This window comes from Peromyscus maniculatus, chromosome 3 (genome assembly GCF_049852395.1).
Source record: "Peromyscus maniculatus bairdii isolate BWxNUB_F1_BW_parent chromosome 3, HU_Pman_BW_mat_3.1, whole genome shotgun sequence".
Classification (NCBI taxonomy): Eukaryota; Metazoa; Chordata; class Mammalia; order Rodentia; family Cricetidae; genus Peromyscus; species Peromyscus maniculatus.
In genome coordinates, this window is record NC_134854.1 from 140414687 (window position 1) to 140429400 (window position 14714).

General features: G+C 45.4%; 1 protein-coding gene across 2 annotated transcripts in view; it reads right to left on the reverse strand.

Moving 5' to 3' along the window:
* Nucleotides 1-1662: 1662 nt before the first annotated feature.
* The window catches only part of Ret (ret proto-oncogene), a 43541-nt gene continuing 30489 nt past the window's right edge, over nucleotides 1663-14714 (reverse strand). For both annotated transcript variants that reach the window (XM_006992985.4, XM_076567703.1), the window contains exons 16-20: nucleotides 14009-14079; nucleotides 12734-12871; nucleotides 10774-10873; nucleotides 5226-5373; nucleotides 1663-3905 (exon numbers count right to left, since the gene is read on the reverse strand). In XM_006992985.4, coding sequence (XP_006993047.1) covers nucleotides 3748-3905; nucleotides 5226-5373; nucleotides 10774-10873; nucleotides 12734-12871; nucleotides 14009-14079 — 615 coding nt within the window. In that variant the 3' untranslated portion in view covers nucleotides 1663-3747. The remainder of the gene's footprint in view (nucleotides 3906-5225; nucleotides 5374-10773; nucleotides 10874-12733; nucleotides 12872-14008; nucleotides 14080-14714) is intronic.

Genomic DNA, 14714 nt, shown 5'->3' on the forward strand with positions numbered 1-14714 from the left:
GTAAGTATCTGCATTGAAATATCAAAAATGTTTCTACCGCCCAACTGAATACTATATTTTAGCTGTAGGAGGCATGTAGATGAATTTCTGTATCTGGACTTCAGCCGAGATCTCTCATTGGCCAGGTCTTGTAATTTAACAAGTCCCCATAGCGCCCAAAACACCTTGTCACTTGCCACAACACAATGCCACAGTCACAAGGATAAACTGATATTTTTAAATGTTTGTTTCCATAACACTGGAAGCGAATGAAGCTTACCCGATTGCCCTCAAGAGTTTCACTGGCCTTGTTACAGAGCATAGCAATGTGTCCAAATTGAACCATTCCCTATATACAAAATCTGGTTTCTAATGATCTTACCCAAGATGATCCATTCTGAGTCCTAGCACCCCCGTGAAGTGGGAAGTCCTATGAAACTCAGCTAAAGGGCTACCATCAAGGAGGGACTTTCTGTGCGGGCTAGGAGATGCCACCAGACTGGCCAATCTGCACACTGAGGAGGGGGCACAGAATCCCTGCTTATGTGTCTTACAGCCAGAGGGGTCAAGTCCTCAGCCTTCCAACCAGCCCTCTACAGGCTGGGGAAGCTTAATGTGCTATGTGAACATGCTTGACGGAAGGATGGTGGCTGGCCCTCCATTCTGTCTGCAGGAAATGCTCTCTATATACAGTGGGAAATATGCTTCCCCATCAATTCTTCTTCTATATATGAAAACATTTACCTAGGACCTGCTCTTGGATATATTTAGCTAGTCCTCCACCCAAATAAGCTGGACACATGAGGAAGGGATCCTTCATGGGAGGTTGGTATGCTTTCTAGGAAAAAAAAATAACAGATACACAGACACTTGACCCTCATGGAGTTTATGCTGTTGGAAAGAAACGGTTTCCAACATACTAATGTAAAACCTTGCCCGAGATACCTCTGAAGCTTCAGCATTCAATTTCTTTCCAGCTTTTGCGGTCCAGACTGAAGTAGGAGAAAGCAAAGGTTGGCAGGGTGGCCTGGAGTTTGACCTTGAAGGGTGAGATTGATGCTGGGTGATACATGTGAAGTCTGTTGAGCACACAACACGTGTGTGTACTGGCAACAGCTCAGGTTCCTAGCACCCAACATGGTTACAGACGAGACTGGTGTTACTAACGAGTGTTTGCCCCGGATGGAGGAGCTGATGGGACGAACAGCCCAAATGTCAAGGCTAAAGCAAACAGAAGTGGCTGGTGTGTTAGAGGTGGCTGACAGTTTTCCTTCACCATCTGTGACTTTTGTTCATGGCTATGCAGATTTTAAGTTTTAATAACTGAGGTACGATTACTGAAGTTTCAGGAAACTAGCAGTTAAAAACTCCAGAGCACAGTATCACCACTGGCCACTGCCTTGTTCTTAAGGAGGTCACCTGCAGGAAGGAAATCCTAGAATTGCAGGGTTAGGCGACTTACCACTTGACTATTGTAGGAGACAGATGAGTAACACCCTGTCCTTCATCCCTGTTGGTCTTATGCTTACCACACACACCACCGTCTTTATCCCTGTTGCTCTCCCACGGGTAAGCCAATAGATTCTGTGTGATGTTTTAATTATGCGTAGGAACTTTAAAATCAGCAACCTGGTTTTTTTTTTTTTTTTTCAAACAGGAAGTTAAAAAGAGAAAATTGACACATTTTGTGTTTCATCATTTTATTTACACAACTGAAATTTCCTTAGTCACCTTGATTACAAAAACAAATTGACACGGCATGGTTTAATAGCCTTTCTTAAATGGATCTTACAAACTTTAATAGCTGACAGATTGCTACTTAATACTCAGTAATATTTAGTATGTGGTTAATTTCTGCATATATGTAGATGAAAAATCTGTCTGATAATGCTAACAAGTATGGGTACTTGAACAAGTGTGGGTACTTTTCTATCTCAGGAACAGACAAGTGGTTATTAGTGAAGTGTTAACTCCTCACAGATGGGCCAGCTATTTAGATTTGGAGCTCTCAGCCCAGGAGAACCAACTTGCTGTAGCAATTCGTACTGATTGTGTAGGCATGTTGCATTTAATAAAACTATCATTAAGTACATCTGAAAAACAAAAAGAGTCCCATGACTAGAGATATTTATAAAAGAAAAAAAAACTTATCACAGTGTATCTGAAAAAAAAAAATGGCCCAAACTAAAGCCACATTACATGCCTAAATAAGCATTTTTTCATCTTTCTGTCTGGCCTGGCTGTGTGTGCACACAAAAAATACACACTCCTAAGGCCCTAATGGTATACTTATCTGAGCATTCTCAGCCACATAAAATGTCAAAATTTTACTGTGTTTGTGAAATGCCCATAAAATATAGTATTTTACTATGACTACTTAAAGTCCTATCACAGTGCTTTAAGTCTGAAGACCAGGCAGTGTTTTGGTAATGTGACCTTTTCCTGGGAGGTGACAGTCCAGAGAGCCAAAAGAGCTGCTGAGACTGCTAAGAGGCACCCCTGGAACCCCAGAGGGTGGAGTGTCCGTGGCTACAAACCATCAGTACAGAAAGTTAGGAACCTTACAGGTGAGTCATGGTCAGAACCAAAGAAACCAAAACACGTGCCGTAGCAGCATAAACGACAGACAGGAAGAGCTGACCCATGTGCCTTTCACACAAGCTCTATAAGAGCCAAAACCTTGTTCTCTCACCTCAGCCATTATCAGGGCAACTTCTAATACAACTAGCTGAACTGTTCTTCCCTTTGGGCGGGGGCTGACCAGACACCAACCACAATGAGACAGACCCACCTGCCCCGGATGCAGGAGACGAGTGCACTCGGTGGTGGTGGGATGCACAGCAGGATGGTGTGCTGGAGGGCAGCCTTGGTGGCTCCAGGCCTCTGCCACCAGCAATTCTGGGCCTGGAGGACACTCCACTCCAAATGCCCCCTTTCTTCATCCTGTTCTGGTCAGATGGCGGCAGTCCCTCAGTGCTGGACGTGTGAGAAGGATGCAGAAGAATCAATGGGGAAACTACGTCTTGTGGGGCCACTTCTTCCAAGCTGCCTTGTCCCTAGCAAGGGCAGCTCCCAATCTCTCCATTGTGCTAAATCTAAGAGCCATTTAGCCATGACAGAAACAAAACATGTTCCTAAGAAAAGGTTATATGGTTTTAAATAAAAAACACAACAAAAAAAAAAAACTATATTCAAGATGTCCTATGCTGAGCCGAGGACTGCCCTGAGGCCCCTTCTCCCCTCCGGCCCTGGTGGGCTCGGATGCTGCCACCCAGACCCTTCCTGGGCTCTCATTCTGAGCAAGGACAGGGCACTCTGGCCTTTTTTCAACCATGTTGTGTGTGTGCTTCGGGTTGAAACTTTTTTTTTTTTTTGCGTAGTGGGTTTATATCAACCAGGAAAATACAGTTCAGGTACAATTTCTCATACAAGTTGTGAAGGGCAGACCCCACACAGGTGACCACAGAGCTCATGGTGGCTACTGATGAACAGACCAACAGAGGTGCTACCCGATACCAAAGAGAAAGGGGCTCTAAACCAGAGACTTGAACACCCACCCAGTGGGGCAAGTGTGCCAGGAGGGAGGACCACCGGCTGGTAAAACGGAAGGAAAACCACTTTGGAAACCAGCTAAAACAACTACAGAAAACGTGTCTGCCACCGTGCGCTGGTCTTGGCCAGTGTGATGGGCGCCAAGGGGCCGGTGGACCTGGTGCTCTTGGTATGTCCCGTCCCCCTTGGGAGTCCGTTACCGTTCACAAAGGAATGTTAACTATCAAGTGTGTCCATTAATTTTGCCGCTGAGGGTGAAACCATCCAGTTAGCATATACACTATCATTTGCATATCTCGGGCACCCAGTGCTAGTGCCATCGGCTCTCGTGAGTGGTACAGGACTCTCTCCAGGCCAGTTCGGGTCTGACATGCCTAAAAATGAAAACAGATAATTTGTTCTGCACGGAAGAACTCAGACTTCACGTGCAGACAGTAAGGCCTTGGCAAAACTCCCTTTGACGGTTAAACCAACTTGCACGCTCCGTGCCAATTACATGAATGGTTTTGCATCCCAGGTTTCCAAAACACTGTTTTACTGTGGGCAATACCACACGCTCCTGGCAAAGGTAATCTAGCAGGCTCTACCAGCCTCAACGACTATGCGTTTAGACTCTCCAATCTGGAATAGATCTGGTGAATTGCCTAGCTGTTTTCCTAGGACAGTGTAAAGCATCAGCAAATGGCTGGACCACACAGCTTCCTGTAGTGGGAACACTGTAGAAAATGTTCTAAGGTAAAGGAGGCTATTCATCTGTCATCCCAGCTAAAATGGAGGAGGACGGCTTCCTTTCCCATGGAGGGTGCATGCAGGCTGCCCTGCAGCATCGTCAGTACTCATGGCCACTACACCCAAAGCCAGCGAGGACTTGTGACTCAGGAAGCATGTGGAGAGAACCTACCTTAGCTTGAAAGTGCTTGAAACACCAAGACTTCAAAAAGGAACAAGGATGAAGTTAGGAAGCAGAAAAAATTTCAAGTATTTAATCCAAGACAAAGAAGGAGTTTTGGCAAGAACCGTATTTACTGTCCATTGCAAGGCCACAGCACCACAGACTATGTTCTTTCAGAAAGCACTGGCTCAGTGTTTAGCACTGGCTTCATTAAGTGACAACACTGTAACGGGGTGATAGGGTGCCAAGGATGTGACAGCAACAGTCTGGTGTCTGCCCAGGGCCCACGTGGTTTTCCCGCTGCCCCACACTGCATGGCGGTGGACGAGTAGCTGAAAGCGGGCATGTGGAAGGCTTTCGTGAGGCACCCATCAGCGCAGGAGCAGCCTGGGATTCCCCCCAGCTATGTTCCCACTGCAAGCTGGGGATGCCAGCTTCCCCTTGCTAAACGGAATCCCTCCCCAGATCAGGAAAACGAATCTAGGTAAGGAAGTCAGAAGTACTCCGAGTTGCTTCCCAATGTCCCCTGAGAATTCTGCTCTAATCCGCATCTCCTGTGTCATCTTAAGTTGCTGGGCTTGCGTGGTAATGACACTTATTTCCACATCCTTTTAGAAAGACAGAGCTGCAAAGTGCCTGAATGTAAACTGGATGCCAAGTCAGATATTTACAAAGAAAAGGGTGCAGAGTAGGCTTTGGTTTCGTTAGGATCAGAAACACTCTTAAAAAGCATTACAGAGAGTTGGGATGGTGCAGGAGGGACAGCGTTGCTAGAATCTAGTAAATGCATGTGAAATTCTACCATAGAGTTTGTTTTCAATCCATGTGGAAGGGAGGGAGCGCGGGAGGGGAGCGCTGTTACAGTCCACCAGGGGCGTCTCCTCTTCCGAGAGGCCGTCATCGTAAAGCAGTGAGTCAGACGGGGTGGAGGCTGCCAGGTCCAAGTAGTCCTGGAAGAGAGAAAGAGAGAGATAGCCACTCATCTTTGACCCTGGACCATTCTTAAACATACTCAGGGCCCGATAATGCTCATGGGACAGAGGCTCTGGCCTCTCTGTAAGACCACAGCCCTCTACCCAGGAGGGTGGCATGAGGTACAGCATTTTGGTTCCTTAATCCAGCCAAGAGCAGAGGACTGGGGAAGTGGCTTCTTTTTGTACTCTTGGGTCTGAAAGCAACTGCTGTGGTCACATTATTCCTGCAAAATCACAGTGTGCCAAGTGGTGGATTCAATCCAATGGATCCTTTCCAGTTTCCCTCCCAGGACCCCTGCATTCTACAGAGTATTATGCCAGGACACAGATACAGGCTTCAGCTCCCATGAACAAAGGGTGTCAGGCACTTGCTACTTATGTTGCACTACTTAACAATGTAGACAGTTCCGATGTTGTCCTGGTGGTTTCTCAACACTGTAGTTTGGGTATCTATTTTTACTCATGCTTAGATCCACCCTGTACCTACAGATCTGGAAGATTTTCTCAAGAAACAACAAAACTGTGTGAATGAGTTCAAGGCTGTTTCCCACTTTCTCTTCTATCTTTTTTTATGCTGAGGTCTCTGATCCATTTGGAGTTTTGTGCAGGGTGGTAAGCATGGATCTGTTTGGATTCTTCTATATGCAGCCATCCAGTTTGACCAGCACCACTTGTTGAAGATGTTGCTTTTTCCTGGTGTGTATTTCCGGTTTCTTTATAAAAAAAAATCAGGTGTCCACAGATGTGTGGACTTACGTGTGCGTCTTCAACTTGATGCCACTGATCAACCTGTCTGTTTTTGTGCCGATACCATTCTGTTTTCATTACTATAGCTCTCTAGTACAACTTGAAATAGGGGATCATGATACCTCTCGCAGTTCTTTTATTGATCAGGATTAACCATCATGGATTTTTATGTTTCCATATGAAGCTGCAAGTTATCCTTTCAAGGTCTGTGAAGATCTGTTGGAATTTTGGCGGAGATTGCATTGAATCTGTAGATTGATTTTGGTAGCACGGCCATTTTTACTATATTAATCCTACCAATTCATGAGTATGGGGGCTCTTTCCATCTTCTGATATCTTCTTCAATTTCCTTCCTTCCTTCCTTCCTTCCTTCCTTCCTTCCTTCCTTCCTTCCTTCCTTCCTTCCTTCCTTTTTCTTTCTTTTTGAGACAGGGTTTCTCTGTGTAGTTTTGGTGCCTGTTCTGGATCTTGCTCTGTAGACCAGGCTGGCCTCGAACTCACAGAGATGCCTCTGCCTCCTGAGTGCTGGGATTAAAGGCGTGCACTGCCATCACCACCCGGCTTCAATTTCTTTTTTTTTCTTGAAGTTTTTTATCATACAAGTTTTTCACTTGCTTGGCTAAAGTTACCCCAAGATATTTTATATTATTTGAGGCTATTATGAAAAGTGTTTTTCCCCCTGATTTATTTCTCAGTCTGTTTGTCATTTGTATATAGGAGAGCTACTGATTTCTGTGAGTTAATTTTGTGTCCAGCCACTTCACTGAAAGTGTTTATCAGCTGTAATAGTTTCTCAGCAGAATTTTTCAGGTCCCTTATGTATACTATGGTATAATCTGCAAATAAAGATACTTTGACTTCTTCCTTTCCCATTTGTATCATTCTGATTTCCTTCAGTTGTCTTATTTATTGCTCTAGCTAAGACTTTAAGTACTATACTGAACAGATAGGGAGAATGGAGAACTTTTGTTCCTGACTTTAGTGAAATGCTTTGAGTTTCTATTTAAGTTGATGCTGGCAATAGGCATGCTCTAGACTCCCTTCATTATGCTGATGTATGCGCTTTGTATCTCTCCTCTCTGCAGGGCTCGTCATGAAGAGATGTTAGATTTTTGTCAAAAGCCTTTTCTGTGTCTAATGAGATGATCATGTGGTTTTCGTCTTTCAGTTTGTTATATGGTGGATTACACATTTATTGATTTACCCATGTTGAACCATCCCTGGATTTCAGGGTTGAAACCTACTTGATCATGGTGGGTATTCTTTTTGATGTGCTTTTGGATTCAGTTTGCAAGTATTTTATTGAGAATTTTTACACTTATATTCATAAGGGAAACTGGCCTGTAATTCTCTCTCCTTGTTGGGTCTTTATGTGGTTTAGGTATCAGGGTGACTGTGGCCTCATAAAATGAATTGGGCAATTTTCATTCTTTTTCTATTTCATGAAATAATTTGAAGAGTATTGGCATTAACTCTTCTTTGAAAGTCTGGTAGAATTACATGCTAAAATCATCAGGCCCTGGATATTTTTTGGTTGGGAGACTTTTAATGACTGCTTCTATTTCATTAGGGGTTATAGGTCTGTTTAAATTGCTTACCTGATCTTGGTTTAACTTTGGCAGGTGATATATATTGAGAAAATTATCCATTTATTTTAGATTTTCCATACTGATTGAGTACAAGTTTTTAAATTTGTCCTTATAACTCTCTAGTTTCCTCAGTGTCTGTTGTTACATCCCCCTTTTCATCCCTAATTTTGTTAATCTGGATATTCTCTCTCTCTTTTTAGTTAATTTGGGAAATAATTCCTGAACAGAACACTGTTAGCACAGGTTCTGAGATCAACAATTAATAAATGGAACTTCATGAACCTGAGAAGCTTCTGTATAGCAAAGGACACCATCATTCAGACAAAGTGACAGATTATAGAATGGGGAAAGCTTTTTACACCCCTACATCTCATAAAGAGCAAAGGTAAACATAATATATAAATAACTAAAAATACCCTGTATATCAAGAAAACAAAATAACCCAATTTGAAAAAGGGATACAGATCTAAACAGACAATTTTCAAAAGAGGACACTCAAATGGCCAAGAAGCACTTAGAGAAATGTTCGACATCCTTAGTGAACAGGGAAGTGCAAATCAAAACTACTTTGAGATGTCATCTTATACCTGTCATAACGGCTAAGATGACAAATGAGAACTCATGTTGGTCAGGATGTAGAGGAAGGGAACACTTATCCATGGCTGGTGGGGGTGCAAACTTGAACAGCCACTATAGAAATCAGTGCGGCAGTTTCCTCAAGAAGCTGGGAACTGATCCACCCCAAGATCCAGCTCTATCTACCTGGGGCATTCACCCAAAGGATGTTTCGTCCTACCTCAGAAACACTTGCTTAACCTTGTTAATTGCTGCTCTATTCATAATAGCCAGAAATCTTTAAACAACCCAGATGTCCCTCACAGATAGATGCAAAAAGAAAATGTGGTATATTTGCACAATGAAATATTACTCAGCCATTAAAAAATTAAACCATAAAATTTGCAGGTAAACTGATTGAACTAGAAAAAAAATCATCCTGAGTTAGGTAACCTAGACCCAGAAAGACAAATATGGTACATATTGCTTATACGTGGATGTTAGCTGTTAAGTCAATGATAACCAAGCTATGATCCATAGAACCACAGAGCTTTGGTATAGAGAAGTGGCCTGGGGGAGGGAAGGATCTCCCTAGGACAAAAAATACAATAGTTATGGATCAACAGGGGTGGGGGCTGGAATGGGATGGTCAAACAGGGAGTGGGAGGGAAGAGGAGATGGGGGAGAGAATACAGGAGGAAATAGATAAAATTAAGGACCAGTAGAGGGCTAAGTATGGAAACCTAATACAGTAGAAGCTTCCTAAAACACATGTATATATATGTGTATATATATATATATGTGTGTGTGTGTGTATACATATGTGTATATATGTGTATAAATATATATGCTATATATTATATATATATGTGTATATATATATATGTATATATGAAGGCAATATAAATGAAATTGCCAAATAATAGAGGAGAAAGAACCCCATTTGGCTATCTCTTGTCACCAAATGAAGCCTCCAGTACCAGGAATGGGTTACATCTAATTGAGTTGTTGGCCAAAGGGGTCCAACAGGACCCCCCAAACAACCCAGGTTGTTGCCAAAGCTATAGTATAGTCTCCCCAAAGAGTCAGCAGGACTCGGTTGCTGAAGACAATACCTGTACAACTCACTGAACATGGAGACCTTGAGCTGGTGCCTGCCTAAGCCTTTAACCTGTGGTACTGGAAGGTACTCTGCTCACTACCAATGAAGTGTAAACACCAACCCAGCTACAAATCCTTCCATCGACAATGGTGTCCTCCCAACAAGCTATGCTAGGGCAACGGTGGCACAAAGCTTGTGGGTGCAACCAACCAATGAGTGATTTGACTTAAGGCCCGCTCCACGAGATGGAACCCATGCCGAACACTGCTTGGGTGACCAAGAACCTGAGACCAGATAGCCCAGGGATCTAAGAGAAAACTAAATACTACTATTCCACTAAAGGTCTACAAATGACCTCTAATGACATTGTGCTATACTCATAGATGAGTGCTTTGTTCAATCATCACCAGAGGAGGTTCCTCCTGCAATCGATGGGAATAAATACAGAGACCCACAGCCAGACAATACGTAGAGCATGAGAGACCTGAACACACTCAGCCCTAAGTGGGATGTCTCCACCAAATCCCTTCCTCCTAACAGGGGCTTTCACTGAATCTGGAGCTGGTTCTCAGCAAGTCCCAGAAATCCACCTGTTTCTGTCCTTGTCCTTCATAGTACTGGCCACACTTGGCTCTCTCTTTTTTTTTAATAGATGCTAGGATTTGAACTCAGGTCCTCCCAATTGTGCAGCTGCTCCTCCCAGCTAAGCCGTCTCTCCAGCAACCCAAACTGCTCAATTTTATTAGAGCCTAGATTGTGCACTTCTGCTTTCGGAATTTGAAGAAGTGTAACTTTTAGTACAGATGATGACAAGGTCTGTGGAAGCAGTGTGAGCAGGACAGCTGTTTGCTCTTGTTTCCCTGTCTCCCTAGCATCCAGTACAAAACAGTACAAACAGTTGCTCAATAAACATTAGGCAAAAACCAATCAACCTTCTCACCACAGCACAGAGACTGACTACTCCCACATGTTGTGTTTGGCTCATAACCAGGCTTTGGAAACCGACATGACCAGTTAATAAAATCTGGGGGACAACATAAACTTCTTCAAATCCAGAAGACCTGGCATGCCCGGATTCCTATTCCTGTATGTCACATGTGGTGACAAGAAGATGCCCTTGAAGGGACATTCACATTCCCGGATGCCAGAATTCTGAAATAGTCTCCAGTACTTGCCTGTGAAGAGCTCTTGCCCAAAGACAAGCTAGAAATCAAGATGTTATCATTACTGGAAGGCCCAAGAGGACTGGCCTGAAGGGCAGGTTTTCACCCGCTGCCTGCCCTCTGGGATAGCACAGCCATCTTCCTCTGGCCCTATAGTGGGGACAGAGAGCCTTAAACTACCATCCCGCCGTGAGCCTATGGCAGTGACTCTGGGACTCACTCTGCTCTTGACCATCATCTTCTCCAGATCCTTGCTGATGTCAGCAAATACTGGCCTCTTGTCTGGCTCCTGTTTCCAGCACTGCAGCATCAGGCGGTACCTGGAGGGAAGCACAGGCAGGTGGTGACACCCAGGCGAGTCTCCACTCTCTAGGCTGTTTCCACACCATTTGCAACTCTGAGCTTCACTGGGCCCAAGGTCATGGCACTGACATGTGGCACGGCCCTCTGGTGGCCTTCTCTCCAGAGGGGTTCACCGTACTTTCCTTACGTCAACAGGAGTACACAGGGTTTGAACCTGTACTCACCATGGTGGCTGAGTAGAAAGCCAAGTCTTTAAAACCTGTACAAAGAGGTGCCGGGAGGTGGTTGCAAACTCTGTGAGTTCGAGGCCAGCCTAGTCTACAGAGGGAGATCCAGGACAGGCACCAAACTACATGAAGAAACCCTGTCTTGAAAAAAAAATCCCCAAAGCCAAGAAGAACAAAACCCTGCACAAAGGAAGAACCAATTGAAGACTCTTAGGGGTGGAAATAAACAATGTCAGGCCATCACAACTTTCTGACTGGGTTTGAGGTTTGCTCCCCAGGTGGGAATTTCAAGCCTGGTTCTGTAATCCTCATCAAAAGCCCATGACTGGAGAGGTCCTGGGCCCTAAGGTAGAACCTGGTGCTGTTATTTTGCTAAATGGTAATGTTGTCAAATTGCTTTCAAAATATTCATATTTATCCCCATAGACCTGGGCTCAGCCTTGGTCAGGGAAACTTCTTCTTTTTTCTTTTGCAGTGAGCTGCAGTCAACAGAGGGAAGCATGCATTCTTAGTCAGGGTGCCAAGAATAAGAAACTCTGCTCCGTTAGTGCTCAGTCCTAATCAAGACATTACTTATCAATGTCCACTCTTCCCAAGCAAGGCTCAGGGAACATCACAGAAGAGGAGACAGAAAGGATGTAAGGCCCAGAGAAGAGGGAGGAGCACTACGGAATGCTGTCTTCCAGACATGGGATGACTGTTGCTCTCATGAACTCAACAGTGGCTGTGGGGACCTGCAGACGACCAGTGTAAGATCAAGCCAGCCAAAATTCTGACATCGAGGGGGTAGATGATCTCTAGGCCCTCTCCCTTACTGGGGGGTGACTGGCAGTGGAGAGTCTCTTTGAGAGGCAGAATCTTTCTCCTCGGAGGGTGTGGCCATGGGTAAGATTCCCATGTTCCAGGGGAGGCCCCATACCCGTGCACATATGGGCTGCACTAATTGGTCTTCATGAGTTATCCAAAAAATAAGACATGAAATTGGAAAGGGGACATGTTGCAGAGATGTGGGGGGGGGGGCTGGAGGAGGGGGACAGGGGTAGGTGTGATTATACTGCATTACATACCACTATGGAATCTCAAGAACTTAAAGATTTAAAAACCCAGTTTCTGGCTATCAGTTTTGGCTCTGTCCCACAGCTCTGCTTCCTGAGGAGCTGGGCGTGGCTGAGCTCTCTGGAGCCGTCAGCCCGGGTGCTCAAGGAGGCATCTTCCCGCCCTGGCGTGCCTAACCTTGCTCTCAGCTGGGCACTGGTTTTGGCATGAATGTACCAGAATATCTTCTCCAGTTAATGCCCCTCTTCCCACTGGACTTAACTGCCTGGTATAAAGCATAATGACTCTGGGATTCTTGGGCTGAGGCTGGCTCTGCCCACCTCTGTACCTTACCTCCCTAACACACGCCCTCCCACACATTTTTCAGGAGACCTTTGGCTCTTGCCTGTTCCACCAGCCCTCATGTGGTCAGGGGCCCCAACTTCTATCTCATAACCGTTGATGGCTGCCTGACCTCTGCCCCACATCACCCACCTTATTCAGGGTTAGTGGCTTTGGGCTTCGTGGGAAGGAGAAGAGAATGAACGCTTGTTTTACTTTCCAGGGCCCAGGGCAGGAGTATCAGAGAGGGGCTGGCAATGAAAGTCTACTCACATTTCCTCACTGCAGTTGTCCGGCCTCTCCATCCTGTGGCCCGTCTTCAGAAGATTGAAGAGTCGTTCAGGAGGAATTCCAGGGTAGGGGTTGCCCCCCAGGGTCACAATCTCCCATAGGAGTACCCCAAAGGACCACCTGTGGGAGCAAGGGAACCAGTAAGCAGTTTCCTGGCCCCTGAAGCCTCCTTGGTGAACCCTAGATGTTTGTGTCTCTAGCCTCCAATGCCTAAGTGGATGATACACAGGGATTTTAGCCTCGTTCTGGCTGCACACGCAGGTGCGTAACAAGAGCTGGGCGAGGTCCACCTGCCTACCTAGACCAGCCCCTGGGATGCTCAATCCCCCCCCCCAATGTTGCCATTGGAGCAATGATACTTAAAGGGGCCTGAGATCCCAGCAACAGAACTCAGGGTGTGCTGTGAAATTTTTATAGTCTTGGAAGACCTTTTATAGAAAATATTTAGTAGTAAGGAAACACTATGGGGTGGGAATAAAAATATGATGAAACACCTGGCAATCAAGTATGTATGTGCACACCATAGAAGCTATCCAAGGAGCATCAGGAGGGAGGGGCCTACTGTGACTCAAGGCTACTAGTCTCCTATTGTATTTTTCTTTGGATTTTCCAGTTCTTCTAAGTCAACATTATGTTATCAGAAAACTACTGCTTAAAATTGCATAAGAAAGATCTCTACTTTCATAGCTCACTCTATTCAAGACCTGCATGTCTGCAGATTGCAGAACACTATAGAAGAAAGTTTTGGGGTTTTTGTTTGTCTTTTACAAACAAGTACTTTGTCTTTAGAAAAACAAAACATGTCTTGTCATCTGATGCAAGAGCAACTATGGGCTCCCATTCTTAACCAGTTCTGGATACACCAGTCCACAAACTCATAAAAGACTACCTGCAGTGGACTCCCCAACCCTTGCCTGGGGGCAGTGAACATCACAGGATGCCCTGTCCGAGTCACATTCCTTTCAGCACTTATGGGAGGAGCTGTTTGCAGGCCCTACCCAGAGGAGAGGAAGAAGGGGTGGAGGAAGTCACAGGAGGGAAGTGGGGCTATGACTTCCCCACCCCACCCCACTCCCACGCATTCCACTGTGGTTGGCAGAACTGCTGCCTGGGCCCAGCTATTTGCTGATGACCTCTTAGCCTGGGCCAACACTGCAGATGAGTTTTTGGAACTAGCAGAATCCCCTAGCCAAGCTGTAGAGACAGGCATCATGGACCGAAAACCCCACCCCCCAGAACGGCAACTTCCACACTTACACATCACTTTGGGTGGTATAGATATGATCGAAAAGGGACTCGATTGCCATCCATTTGACAGGAATCCGGCCCTAGAGGTAGTGGAAGAAGGCATCAGCATAGTCTGAGCTCTGTAACCAAGATAGTCAGCCATGCTCCTTTAGCCCAGCTCTGGAGGGAGCATGGGGTACCCGTTCCTGAGGACAGACCAAGTATGCACAATCTTGAAGGGGCCACGGCTCCAGCCTGAACCTTTGGCTTTATTGAAATGCTACTGGGAGTGAAGGCAACCATCCACAGCCCCAGAGGACAAGTTTTCACATGCCATAGCCCTGTGAAGAAGCAGCCCAAGAAATCCACCCATAGGAGAGCTGCAAGAGCTCTGGGCAACCCTGAGTGGGGCAGAACAGTGCTCCCCAGCACAGAGCCAAGAGCTTGTCTTGCAAGATAAATTCCTTTCTAGTATTCCAAGAGCACATGCATTTGGGAAACCAACTTCCAGTTTCCATCTGTAGACTTGGTATGCCATCACCAAGGCTCATCTGAGAAACCTAGAGGGAAGAAATTGTTTGTGTACCAAAGCTGGATTTTTCTTCTCTTAGGGACCTTCCTGCATCTCAGAATGGGCATTCCCTATCCCCACCCCCAGCAGCAGTGTGGGCATCTGACCAAATAAATCCTTTTCAAAAACACTCAACAGCTTTAATGGACACACCTTGTCCTTTAT